General features: G+C 35.2%; 3 protein-coding genes across 5 annotated transcripts; 2 read left to right on the forward strand and 1 right to left on the reverse strand.

Annotated features, from left to right (window-relative positions):
* Positions 1-3,464: 3,464 nt before the first annotated feature.
* LOC110991897 (39S ribosomal protein L14, mitochondrial) lies at positions 3,465-4,146 on the forward strand. Its single transcript, XM_022257469.2, has 2 exons — positions 3,465-3,757; positions 3,833-4,146. The coding sequence occupies exons 1-2, from the start codon at positions 3,577-3,579 to the stop codon at positions 4,099-4,101; spliced, it is 450 nt and encodes a 149-aa protein (XP_022113161.2). The 5' UTR covers positions 3,465-3,576; the 3' UTR covers positions 4,102-4,146.
* Positions 4,147-4,198: 52 nt separating this feature from the next.
* LOC110991898 (calcineurin subunit B type 2) lies at positions 4,199-8,907 on the reverse strand. Of its 2 annotated transcripts, XM_022257470.2 has the most exons (5): positions 8,719-8,907; positions 8,412-8,451; positions 8,162-8,197; positions 6,589-6,887; positions 4,199-6,107 (listed from the first exon to the last, which is right to left on the reverse strand). In XM_022257470.2, exons 1-5 carry the CDS (start codon positions 8,719-8,721, stop codon positions 5,937-5,939), a joined length of 549 nt encoding a protein of 182 aa, XP_022113162.1. In that variant the 5' UTR covers positions 8,722-8,907; the 3' UTR covers positions 4,199-5,936. The 2 variants fall into 2 exon arrangements, with proteins under 2 accessions (XP_022113162.1, XP_022113163.1); XM_022257471.2 differs by lacking the exon at positions 8,162-8,197 and having other exon boundaries at positions 8,719-8,905.
* Positions 8,908-10,270: 1,363 nt separating this feature from the next.
* On the forward strand, positions 10,271-13,664 carry LOC110991906 (elongation factor 1-gamma). 2 transcript variants are annotated; one of them, XM_022257491.2, is made up of 8 exons: positions 10,271-10,416; positions 10,532-10,681; positions 10,767-10,833; positions 11,670-11,812; positions 12,192-12,332; positions 12,413-12,580; positions 12,801-12,940; positions 13,056-13,664. In XM_022257491.2, the coding sequence occupies exons 1-8, from the start codon at positions 10,405-10,407 to the stop codon at positions 13,504-13,506; spliced, it is 1,272 nt and encodes a 423-aa protein (XP_022113183.2). In that variant the 5' UTR covers positions 10,271-10,404; the 3' UTR covers positions 13,507-13,664. The 2 variants fall into 2 exon arrangements, with proteins under 2 accessions (XP_022113183.2, XP_022113184.2); XM_022257492.2 differs by having other exon boundaries at positions 12,804-12,940.
* Positions 13,665-13,691: the final 27 nt, after the last annotated feature.

The following is a 13,691-nucleotide window of genomic DNA, read 5'->3' on the forward strand; positions in this document are numbered from 1 at the left end:
GTAATCTCCTTATTGAGTTACCTTTAATCATTGACGAAATCGACCCCTAACGAACGCTCAATCGCTTGTAATCAATACCCTTCTGACAAAAAATTGGATTCGACGCTAAGAGGAAATTGGCGCTAACGAGTTCGCCACGGCCCTAATCTTAACACTCCCGTTTTCTTACATTCGCTTCATAACATTTATATACATCTGTGATTATGCCTAAAACCTTTTCGGTCCCATTATATTTATATTCTGTTAAATCTGAAAAGGATTTATGTCAAGTTTTATTTCTTTACTTTATTTTTTCATTATAACTTTTAAAAACCATTAAATATGAATTAAATTAAATACCTTAAATAAATCTGAGCCAAAAAAGTAAAAACTTTATCTTTCGCCTTATGATAGGCTATCAGACTCTTCGCTGATAAGTATGTTTTTCATAGTAGCGAAGTGCAAAACAACTTTCCAAAACAATTGCTTTTACCGCTTGAAATATGTATAAATTAAAATATATCTACAAAATCATGCGTTGTCATCATCATGTCATCAAGATCATATTCATACAAAGGTATATGCTACTTCTATGTTACACAAAGTTGTGTAAAGAATTATGTTATTAAATGTTTATTGGCTTTTAGGCCAACTACGCTGCGTTCCTATTGTTTTAATAATGTTAAAAACTTAAACTTTGATGGTCGAACTTCTAGACTAAACAAGTTTCAGTCTTTATTACAGATTTACTAAAATTCATCACACTAACTCTTGTAACACCGGACGCGTTTATTAAGTTCGGATATTCCGAGAGAGATTCCCAAATTTTGCACTTCATGCCTACCTAGTGCAATATCTAAATAAAAAACCAATACCTTATTTTTTTATTTATTTTTTATTTATTTATTTATTTACATAAATATATTTATTATCCTTTCAGATTCAGATAACAAGACTAGTTATTAAATGTTACATTTAGAAAAATACATTTAGAAAAATGACAGCGCAGAGTTAGTTAGACACCAATATTTGTAATATTTCTTATCTAAAAAATACAACGATTTAATCGTTAGGCTTCTTTTTCTTGTATTTAATAACATCTGAAGTGATGTTCCCCGCGTTAATTTCAAACTTATGATCTAGGTACTTTTGTAATGTGCAATTAAAAAGGTAATATAAATAAATAATTATTTTATAAGTAAAAGATGAGTGTACAAATTGTAAGTGTTACTAATTTTAATAGATATTTATTGATGTGTATGGATCGTTGTATAATCAAGGAGAAATGTACCTCTTTTTCTTAATGATTCTATTATATTTTATTAATCGAAATTAAATTTTAAATAGTTCTAAGGATTCTAAATTAAAATCAGACAGAGCAATGTCTAGTGAGTGTGGCGGGTGTATATTCATCTCGATGACGACTCCTCAATGAATTAATTGGTCTCACATTCATTTGGGCCATTTGACCCACTCAGCGACGATATATGTAAAACCAACTAAATAAAAGGCCTTCTAAAAGGCCTTAAGGCACATTTTAGTAGCTTTGTTAGATGAATTTGATAAAGATATCTTGTAGGTTTTGTAACAAAAAAATTAATACACATATAAAAGAGATCCATTTGACGTATCGATAAACTTTGCATTCCGATGCTTTCGGCTATAGAAGAAAGAAGGAGAAACCGGCGCGTTACCTAACACACAGATTTGCGGTACCATTCTACAAACACGGTCTGCTATTCACACCTCGACCATAACCGATTACCGATAGAACACAGGACACGATAAATAAATAGACTAAAGTTAAAAAATGAAAGAAAATATACCTATACATTACTAACCAGACATCGGCTGTACGCTGTGCGGGTATGAATAAAACTTTCGAAAGAAAAATAATATTGACAAATCTTATTTTATATACCTAATTTTACTAATTATAAACATCTAAATGCCTCGGTGCAAACATTTAAAAGTCCTTTCGAAAAGAAGAAAACCACTTTACAGTGGGTTTATCTTTTTATTATTTATCTACATGTTGGTTTATCACAACTTACAAAATATTATGTTTGTGGATAATCCGCATATAATATAGTGCCGAAAATAAACCGTTTATAATATTTTACACGCCATCTACTTAACATTATTTTAACTGTCACTTGTTGATTAAGAAGATAGATGTCGCTTTGTGCCAACCTAAGATAAATTTACACCTAAGCATAAATTTACAATAAACAAGGTTAAAACAAAGACATAAATATAACATTTTTAACGGTTAAGAATTGTTTATATTGTTCTTTTTTGTGTTGTTCCTTCTGTTATTATAATTCTTACCTATTGTAATCTAAATATGGTTTTAAGTATAAAATATACGGTTTCTTTACGAATTTCAAAACATTAGACGAAATTTTACATATTTTTATAGTACTTAGACGCTTAGTAATCAGTATCATCAAATTCGGGCGATGTTTAAAATTATCTATCACGACTACTTTCACAGCATTATAACATGCGGTATTTTACTGTGAGGTGCTGCTGCAGATGTTTAATCCAATATTTGTGGTTCAGAAGCGGGCTGTTCGGGGTCTTTGGTTTGTTACCCCAAGTGAGTCGGTACGGAATATGTTTATGGAATAATATTATGATATTAACAGGTCAATTTATTCTTGAAGCCTTGTTGTATGTACAAAAAAATAAAAACGATTTTAAAACAAATCGTAAATGTAAAGTTAGAATTTATTAAACTTTGTTCTGACTTTCAAAAGCGTGCTTGTTTACCCAGATGAATAAAGTTATTTTGACTTTCGAGGACTACTTTAAAAAACACTTTTCATACTGTCAAATGGCTTAATATTAGGTATTCTTTGTTTTATTTAAACAAAGAATCTCTTTTATCGAAAATCTTTTTTATGACAAACATGATTATAGTTAATTTAAGTTTTTTAACTCTTAGGCAAACATTTCCATAGCTAAGCAATATATTTTTTTAGAAACAATCACTTTAAAGATTCAGATCCTGGATTATCCTGGATGGAGATCATGGACACTGTCAGTACCTGAGGGCTCGCCTGTTTAGCTGAAGCCCTAAAGCCACAGCATGGCACTCCCACTAACAAGGGGATTGACTGAATGCACTGGTGAAATAACCTTTGTCATAGGTTGTCTGTTATACCTAATATATACCACCACATCTGGGCTAGGGCGATAGGGCCAACGAGGAGGGGCTGGCGTTTAGCTTGGGCTAGCGAAAGCCTTCGATCAACTTTACTGTGGTCAATAAGTGTATACGAACGAGACACTTATATTTGTTGGTATGATTAAAAAAGCGGGAATGTCAATAGCTCACGCTTGGTCACGTGATAAAGTGATTTTGCCACAAGCACTAATGATAATGATCTCTCTATACATAATTAAGTGTTAATATACGCTTTGTCTGTGGACTGTCAATTGTTATCTGCCATTTGTTGTTTGTTCGGTTGATCTATGTTCTGACGTTTCACCGCTACTAAATTAAAATTACTAAGAACATTGAACTATCTATGTAAATAACTTCTGATCATCTGAAATCTGAATCATATTATTCAATTTGGTTATTTTAAAATGTTTAAAACATTTTTATGTAATTTTAGTAATAATATATCGCGAAGCTTCCACACCTCACAATGTTTAAATGAAGTAAGATTACTGTCAAGGCTAAGGGTAGTGGATAACTCGGATATCGGAAAACGAGCAATGGCTGAGGGTAAACCTCCCAAAATTATTTGTGTCTATAATAAACGGCGTAAGTTCCTGCTTTAATATATTATTACAATGCCATACATAATAATTATAACTTTGCTCTTATTTTTCCTAACAGGCGTTGGTTTAATTGGAGATAGAGTACTAGTAGCTATTAAAGGACAAAAGAAAAAAGGTATTCTTGTGGGGCTGAAACAAACACAGAAGTCTAAAGTTCCAAAATTCGACAGCAACAATGTTGTTTTAATTGATGATAATGGGACTCCCCTAGGCACTCGCATTCATGTTCCTATCCCAACAATATTGCGAACAATTCTAAAGGAAAGAACACATGCCAAAGGAGCAGACTATACCAAACTTTTAGGAATAGCCACGCGTTTTGTTTAGGCCAAATGTTAGTTGATCAGGATTAATACAATAGTTTATAAAGTGGTTTTTCTTTCTTTTTTTATGTTAAATATACACTAAGAAAATAAACGAAACATGAAATTTGAAAATTTAATAAAACTTATAATCAGTTCCAGTTAAGAACAGACTTAGGACACGCTATCTAACAAGAGAAGACAAAATACTATTTGTACTAATTACTCAATTAATTATATGTGCATTGTCTCCAATAACTTGAAAGTAAGACTACATTACATTTTTTTTGTAATGAGTAAAAAGAGCTGTAATCTTTTTTCTCTATAATAATAATCAAGTACCGAGACAATGCCTTATTTACACAGTATACTTCACACACATGGACACAATAAACATTAGATAGAAAGGATAAAGAAGGATGAGGCAGCGAGTGCAGATCTTATTCAATGCCATGTTAATATTGCTTAGTGTAACAGCACACCAATATAAAGGCACATTGCATATTTTATACATTATAATATAACAACATTAACTTGCTGTCAATTTGGTATCTACAATTTAATTTTTGAACTTTCTGAACGCTATTTATCCATCCATTTATTTATCCATCAAACTTATAAACTGCTGAACTCGCTTGAAACAACAGCTGAATTGAATGTATATACAGAATGAAGAAATAGTTGCTGTTATATGACTAGAGATTACGTGTCTATTAAAATATAGTGCAGTTTACCAAATCGTGCCTATTGAAAACATCTTCATAGAGACATGTGAATAAAATACTAGTATTGAAATCAGACAATAAGTTTTACAACGTGTCCACTGTCCAGCGAGTGGCTTAACTTATTGTTATAATTAAGTACTTTAAAACATTATTATACAATTCGTTCAGAGAAAATACAAAATCTTATTAACATTACACAGTATAAAATGGTAGTGATGTGTCGGTAGAGCTTTCACGATAAATGCCAGGATTAAGCCCTCGGATGGGATTCAGATTCTTTTATATCTAGTTCTTCCTATATTTCGGTAGCAAGATATTACCCGCAGCTAATCTACTAAAGTTCTTCTGTGATGAAAGCGCCCCGAAAGCTCTAGTGACACGTCACTCTAAGCCGAGTGCAGCCTTGGGTCAGTTTCCCAAAGGCCGCATCCACGCTTGAGGAAACTCGGGACTGATAGGAGACGTGTTCATTTGATACAATTCAGGATCTGGAACATATAAAGCGAATCGATAAACTGAGACGTGAGGGTCCATACGCAGCATCCGGCCGAAGCGACGACCCGATCTACGGCTAGCCGTAACCTACATCGACCGACAACTAAATAAATATAAAACACTAAATAACAATATAATTACCACAACAAAATATAAACATATCATGATTTGACTACAGTAACTAGTGTAAAGTAAATATGTATGTATGTCTGTCTTATATTTAGTGATAGTTTGCGTGCGGGTCCTCGCTCGCCGCTTTGTACTCTCTTAAATGCATTGCTTCGGGACGTGCAATTATTTAATTTTGACTGCGTTGGCTCCACGCATTCAGTGTTTCAGATCATAATATGAGTTGTCCGAATAAATATTGCGAGGACCGCGATCGAGGAAGTGTCTAACTAGTAACTAGAGCGATAGAGATTTGAGGACGAGATAAATATGTACTTAATCTACATCTCCGTGTAAGGAGACGACGTCGCGCCTCTTGAGACGTACCAGGCGACATATTAATGAATCTACTTTGGATCTGGTACTTCTTTTCTCCGCGTTAGCCTTAGGTTGCCAAAAAATACACTGCAGAGTGAGAGTATTTGAAATTAAAAAGAATAATTATATAAAGCTAGGGCGCGGCGAGAGGCGTCTAGACGTCGACCACCATCTTTTTGTGAATGTCAGTGTTGCCGACCACGGAACAGAACTCCTCGAACGAGATCTTGCCGTCTTCGTCCTTGTCCGCGAAGAGAATTGTCTTGTCCACGATCTGCTGCAGCTGCGTGTCCTTCAGATTGTTGCCCACCATCATCTTCAGCACCTGCTCCCGGAATAGAAATATGTTATTATACGTACCGACGAATTGATAAAATGGAGATCGATTGTCAGTTGGACAATTAACTTTTCAATATAAATTAGGTATTTCCCAACTTAGGAAATGGTCCCAGTTTAATCAAAATGGAATCAGTAGTTTTTACGTATAGACAATACAAGTATAAAGGTAAATAAAAATGAGATAAACAATAAACCAATAAAGACCTCGCAACGTAAGGAGGTACTAATAGATAATAACAGCGGGGTCCTCGTCTCATTAGAAAGAATTGAAAAATAAATGTTTTACGCCTATCATTAATAGGTATGGTGAAATAGTGGTGTGCAAGCGATTCCATTAACCTTGAAACTTCTCGCAAATGGGATATTTTACAATCCCAACTATTTAATTTGCACATTTGACAACACAAAGCTAGCATAATGCTGTGCTGTGCTGTGCTGAAAGTTAGCCCGCAGTGTTACGTAATTACCTGAAAGAGCTCGCCGTTGGAGATGTAGCCGTCGTTGTCCATATCGTAGATACGAAAAGCGAAGCGCAACTTCGAGAGCTTGTCTCCCTTGACGCTAAACTGCGATACTCCTTGGATGAACTCCTTGAAGTCCACCTCGCCATTACCATCGGCGTCGAAAATAGCGATGACGCGCTGTACTAAGGGGTTCTGCTGCAGCTCAGGCAGCGACATGAACTCGTCGATGGAGAGGGCGCCCGAGTTGTCCAAATCCAGCTTACGAAACCGCTTGCCCAGACGCCGTATCTCGTCCGCATCGACTGCGCACACCGCCAGTTATATTTAGGAAGACAACAGTAATCGTAACATTTAAAAGAAAATACTCTTTCTAGATAACTTAAACTCTTGTTTCACTTGCTTTACTAGTGAGACCTGAGTTTAAATTGGGCACTTTCTTTCAAATGTGTGGTACTCGCGTAAATAAAAGAAAATATTAGCTATTGAAATACATATAATATACCCCCGAAAAATCTATCGTGCAAGTTCAGTTATGTTAAACTTCAGAGATAGAAATTTCGTTAGCCTTTAAATATGTATTTGAAATGAAACCCACAATATAAGAGATTACGTTTGTCATTGAGGTATAACATTTAAGTACCTATTTTTTCTGAAAAAATGTAGAATATCACGACGACCTCGATAAAACAATACACTATGTAATTGGTTCTATCTATGAAGCGTGATAACACGGCGCGCTTTCGTCCGTCATCCATTCTATTATTAACATACATAAGCGATACTATGCTCCCGTGCACAAGCGAGCTATATATTTAAACTATATGTCACACTCTATAAGATGATGATGGAATGTTTATATGCATGAAATTATGCCACTTTTTCATTCAAAGCACACCACACATTTACATGACATGATTATCATAATGTGTACCTACTCTGGCCAATATCTAGTAAAAATGTCTTAAACAAGCCGGTGTTAATTCACCATCATCATTCTAATTCTCTAGAAGACAAACAGATACTTAAATTCACTGATGGTTAGTCTCTATTTGTTTTAGGTGTAAACATTTTAAATCACAGAATATACTAAATAATTATATTAAACAGTTGTATTTGCAATTAATTAGTAGATAGCCAGTACTGTTTTTAATCACAAAAAAGAAAGGCTAGGTTATGAATATAATAATTTTAGGCAATTAGTAACATTGAATTTATATGAGAATTTGTAACCTTCTTTTAGTATGTACTTTATATAATTAAATATTGAATAAAATTATATTTTAACATCTACAACATTTAGTCCTTTGTTAGAGATGGGTTGCATTTGCTTTATAGTACATACTGTATAAAATTTGAGGAATTGTATGTCTTAAGACAAAACCAAACCTAAACTATTGTGTAAAGCTTTGTTTTGTAATGTACATCATGCTATACTATAAGATCTCATAGTCAATAAATTTTTCTACAATATGTAGGGACTAGGTTGTCACCTGCCCTTTTAATAATGAAACTATACACTGAGTGTAATGTGCACTGTGGCGTGATAATGTAATGACCATCAGTGAGCAACACTCACAGTTTTCCACCTTAAAATCAATGCAGTTAACACGAGCTGAAACAACACCCCAAATTACCGGACCATCAACAACAAACCATGAACACCCAGGATATGCAAATAGTACATGCCGATAGTTTTCCATACTCGCCAACTAATATTTTTAGCATGGATGAATTTTAATTACTTTACAAATATTAGTACTACCCTCACAAATTCTTTTTTAATCTGATTTTTTTAACTTTTTATAGCAAAATAAATTATTACTTACAATTTGAACATAGTTCCATAGGAATTGAGTTTTCGTTTCCCTGTAAATTATAAATATTTAGATATTCTTGTTATATTCATTCATCAGTGATAACAAATTTGCATTTATTGACTGGTACTAACAAGAAATACCCGCAACAACCAATATTCCTAACAAGAAATATAAAAAAGAAAATGATAAATCGAGATAAAAAAAAACCAAGTATAAAATATATAATACTATAGATCCATCTGTAAATTACTATTTCTTTTTGTATTAGATTGTCAAAAAATCCTGTAAAAGGTCTAGCTTACATATGCGTACTTACCATTTTTAAGAATTTATATGTTACACCTTTTTAGCTTAACGAGAATTAATGATTTGAAAGTATGATGTCACGTTTCACGTTCAACTAGCAATTATGCATAAAATTTAATAGATAATGTAGTTTTTTTCAAAACTGCAATTTGTTGAATTTGCATCGATTTGAAAAATTTGATAATGACACATGTAAAATGACAATCGAAGTATAAAACTTCAAATGACAAGTAGTACGTAGTACGTTACGTTACACGTTCAAGTATGATTTAGTCGCGTTCAGTCGTATGCTGTGGTTATAGTTCCCTCAATCACGAGAAACGCTTTCGACAGGAGAGACCAATAATAATGCCTAACATATTTGTATGAATATGGTCACATGACAACGCGTGAGCTATTATCCACCTCAGGTAAATAACCCCCTTTACTGGTGGGTTACACCTGTCGTAAAGTGACTTTGTGTCCCATTTTTCCCAGCTTTCGACGGTCATAAAGCTATACTGTTCTGCCTAACAAAAACTTCTCATCCGGTCGAATAACAAATGTTCGTGGTGAATTACTAGCTCATTGCTCATTGCTCAGTTCTTCACTGTGCTGACATGTCCGCAGAAGTCGGCCTCGTTTTGTGGACAGTCCACGCAAATTGAGTCAGAATGCGTGCTTGTTCTGCTTCCTTATGGGGTGCGATATGCTTTTTAACAGTTGATCCTGATGCTGTTGCTGATTCTGTCATTGATGTAGTTGCAATGCCCATTAGTGGTAAGTCCTAATCCCGTTTACATGATGCCTGGTGAATTGCTGTCGAGTTATTTTGTCGAAACTAGTTTATCGCTTAGAAGATACGTCCAAAATGGTTTTAAGGTTTTAAGGGAAGTTTACTGTTTACTCCGCGATCATTTGGAAGATGAAGTGGTTTAGTCAAATTGCCTTCACAGTACCTAGTGTATGTATATAGAAAGTCGAAAATTAAATTTGTGTTAAAATAAGTCGACACGAACTGTCATTTTCATACAAATTTAGTTTTGACTCCACGCCATTCATAAACTAGCTTCCAACAGAATTTGGTGAGTGCAGTTAAGTCACACGGTACTTAACTCTCTTCAATTCAGCCCCACATGGAGTACTGCTCAAACATTTGGAAAGTAGCTCCACAGTGTCTACTCCTACTCGAATCAGTGATAGTAGGAGAGCCTGTGGGAGGTCGTCCTTCACCGATCTGATAACCAGATGAGACGTATTTTTTATTAAATATTTTTATTTATTATAAACAGATATGCCTATAATTGCTTGCCTATCGAAAAGTGGTACTGGCTATTTTTAATTAAATTTACTTTTATCGATTTTTTTTCATCACCTTCATCCTTTTGATAACCAAATGAAATTTATTTCACTGATAGTTTTTGATACACAGAATATGCCTAGATAAGTTAGCAGATCGATGGAGTCACCTATTTTGAATTACCTGTTTACACCTGTTTGCCAGGTGAAATGAGTAGGCAAGCATACCTGCTCTTAGACCATGACGGGCCTGCTCCTTTCGAACGAATGTATTATTTTGATTAGTTTTCAGATGTAGTGGGTGATGGGTCAAACCCTTAAAAAATTAACAAGTAAAATGTCAAAATGTGACATTTTCACACAGTTGACAACTCAGCGCTCACCCCCTTCAAGATTCTCTTTTCAATAAAAGTCAACCATGGCGGCCGGGGTAGGTTGAAATATATCATTAAAAATCTTAATCATCAACGCGTTCTACGCGAAGTGATGAATAAGAAATCATGATTTTTAATGTCGGCAGTTCATTGTACATCTATTTGTTGTAGGTACTTTACACTTATCCGGAAAATTTCCGTGCTTATAAGGCGTTGATCGCCGCACAGTACTCCGCAGCTGATGTTAAAGTTTCACCCAACTTTGTATTTGGAGAAACAAATAAGTCCCAGGAATTTCTGAAAAAGTTCCCGGCCGGCAAAGTAGGTGTTTAACATCTTCTAGTGCTTTGTGGAGTGATAGTGTTTGGTGCTAAAATATTTTTGACGGTGACGTGTAATGTTTTAGGTTCCGGCGTATGAAAGTGCCGATGGAAAGGTACTCTTAACTGAAAGTAATGCCATCGCTTACTACGGTAATTATTCAAATACATTATATTTTACATATCCTTATATGTTGTATAGCATAACCTCAGTACACAAGTCATTACCTTATTTTAGGTTATATTTTTGGCCTATGTTAGAAATAAAAATTAATTTTAGGTCTGAAAAGGCAGGCAATACTATATTTATAGTATTTTCTTATCTCATCTATTATACTTTGATTTAAGATTTAAGAAACATGCCCACTTAAAATTGGATTTAACTTGTTATTATTATGAATCATTTAAATTTATACTTTTTGTTCCTAGGGCTTCATTAGAATTCATAATGAGAATTAGAGATCTTATGGGCCAATTTTCGACTTAATGTGATTTTGTTATCAAATATTTTGTGTGTTTAACCTTTTTGAATACATTATATTGCTTTTTAAATCAGGCTTACTAAATTTAAATGCCATAATCATTTAATTTATTTTATTTAAGTTGTAAAAGTTATTAATTTATAGAATATAACAAAGCAGATGTCTGTTTTTCTAAGCGATTATTACTCATTATGATATATTTTGATATGATAGTAAATTAGTAATACAAAAAGAAATGTAACCTTAATTTTAGACATATTAAATATGCATAATTTAGTTATAAAGTTTGTTGCCACATTTATTTTAAATTATATATAATTAATATATACTTGTTAAACCCATAATTCATTTAAACTAATTGGTTAAATTACTGTATTCTTTAATTGTCTGTCAATTTGTTATTACTCTGTGCTGACATTCTGATTTTTTTTACTGAATAACCATAGTCTTAGGCTTGTTTTTACTAGTCTTCTGTAAAATTATAATAGAATTATTAATTTATTTCAGTTTCAAATGAGGCCCTCCGAGGCTCTGACCTCAGGAGTCAGGCTGCAGTATACCAGTGGGCATCATGGGCGGACAGTGAACTCCTGCCTGCTTCTTGTGCCTGGGTCTTCCCCTACCTGGGCATCATGCAGTTCAACAAACAGGTTCAAAATTAATGATATCTAGAAGTGATGAGTGAAGTGTAGTGGTACGTAGGTGTAATATGTTTTAAACAAAATTAAATCTCTTTCCTCTTCTAAAATTAATTATTCTTAAATTTTCAGTAAGTTTAGACTTTCAATAGTCACACACACTTTACACCATTACACAACACAACCAATTTAGGCTTAAGTAATTCAATTTAATCAGTTAGTTAATTGTATTGAATACTTTGTTTGTTCCTTTTTGTAAATCTTTTTAGTTATAACATATCATGTATTCCATCTGTGGCTATGTTGTCGGTGTGTTTGTTTGATATTATATGTATTTTGTGTTAGCTGTAGGAGTACAAAATATAAAAATAAAATAGTCCATCCTTTACAGAATGTAGAGCGTGCGAAGAGTGACCTACTGGCGGCCCTCAAAGTGTTGGATAACCACCTGCTCACTCGCACCTTCCTTGTCACGGAGCGAGTTTCGTTGGCAGACATCATCGTGTTCTGTACCCTCATTCACTCCTTCCAGGTACAATTTGTCTCACTGAGCTATCTTTTTATCTTTATTCAGCAATATGACCTATACTGTTGAATCGTGCTTCATTCCAGCACGTGCTTGAGCCCAGTTTGCGAGAGGCCTTAGTGAACGTGCAGCGCTGGTTCGTGACGCTGTCGCAGCAGCCGCAAGTGCTTGCCGTGGTGGGACCCATCGTCCTGTGTGCTGCGGCGCCCGTCTACGATCCCAAGAAGTACCAGGAACTCACCAAGGACAAGAAGGTGGGAACCGATGTATATTTGTGTGTTACAATGTCTATAGTTTATCAAACTCTTTTAGTTCAAGAGGGACATTAATTCTATTAAATCTAGGTTTTGTAAACTCAATAACCAAACGAGTGACAATTCTGTTTTTCTTCTACTCTCCTGATTCTTGTACACTCACATTAACAAATGTCTGACAACTCTTAAGTTAAAAAATGTAGTAACGCGTCAATTACAGCAGGAGGGCGGGAAGAAAGAGAAGAAGGAGAAAAAAGAACAGCCCAAGAAAGAGAAGGAAGTAAAGGAACCCGAGCTACTGGATGAGTTGGATGAAAAGCCTAAGGAGTCCAAAGATCCATTTGACACAATGCCCAAAGGGTGAGTATCCATATTTAATATATATATATATATAAAAGGCAACTCTTGAGTCACTTTAAATTGTATGTTTTTGGTAATATGCTCTCAATCATTAGTCACGGTCTGTCCGTTTCAGAACCTTCAACATGGACGATTTCAAGAGGTGCTACTCGAACGAAGACGAAGCCAAGTCCATCCCGTACTTCTGGGAGAAGTTCGACCCCGAGCACTACTCCATTTGGTTCGCCGAGTACAAGTACCCCGAGGAGCTGGCCAAGGTGTTCATGAGCTGCAACCTCATCACGGGCATGTTCCAGCGCCTGGACAAGATGCGCAAGCAGGCCTTCGCCTCCGTGTGCCTCTTCGGCTCCGACAACGACTCGAGCATTTCGGGCGTGTGGGTGTGGCGCGGCCAAGACCTGGCCTTCCCGCTGTCGCCCGACTGGCAGATCGACTACGAGTCCTACTCCTGGACCAAGCTGGACCCGAAGGCGCCCGACACCGAGCGCCTCGTGCGCGAATACTTCTCGTGGAGCGGAAAGGACTCCGAGGGCCGCGCCTTCAACCAGGGCAAGATCTTCAAGTGAGGCGATCGCTCTCGCCTCGCAAACTATCTATATATTCATCGAGAAATCACCTGAACCGACGTCGCGAAGCGGCATTTTGTAAATGTTTTGCATTTATTACCGAAAGTCATATTCTCATTTGTACGAAGCTGTAAGAAATTAAATTGTTTTCTATTTAAGCTGTCCTTTTGCATTTGCCCCGAACC

The sequence above is a fragment of the Pieris rapae genome, chromosome 19 (assembly GCF_905147795.1).
Source record: "Pieris rapae chromosome 19, ilPieRapa1.1, whole genome shotgun sequence".
NCBI lineage: Eukaryota > Metazoa > Arthropoda > Insecta > Lepidoptera > Pieridae > Pieris > Pieris rapae.

Bases quoted from the DNA above. Each gene is read 5' to 3' on its own strand.
- LOC110991898 (XM_022257470.2), bottom strand. The intron at 8,198-8,411 runs GTAAGTAATAAT...GTGTTGTTTCAG, and splicing joins TATGGAACTATGTTCAAATT to CTCGTGTTAACTGCATTGAT. The intron at 6,108-6,588 runs GTAATTACGTAA...TTCCGGGAGCAG, and splicing joins CCAACGGCGAGCTCTTTCAG to GTGCTGAAGATGATGGTGGG.
- LOC110991897 (XM_022257469.2), top strand. From the start codon at position 3,577: ATGTTTAAAACATTTTTATGTAATTTTAGTAATAATATATCGCGAAGC. The intron at 3,758-3,832 runs GTAAGTTCCTGC...TTTTCCTAACAG, and splicing joins TTGTGTCTATAATAAACGGC to GCGTTGGTTTAATTGGAGAT.
- LOC110991906 (XM_022257491.2), top strand. The intron at 10,834-11,669 runs GTAATTATTCAA...AATTTATTTCAG, and splicing joins TAATGCCATCGCTTACTACG to TTTCAAATGAGGCCCTCCGA. The intron at 12,581-12,800 runs GTGGGAACCGAT...CGTCAATTACAG, and splicing joins AACTCACCAAGGACAAGAAG to CAGGAGGGCGGGAAGAAAGA.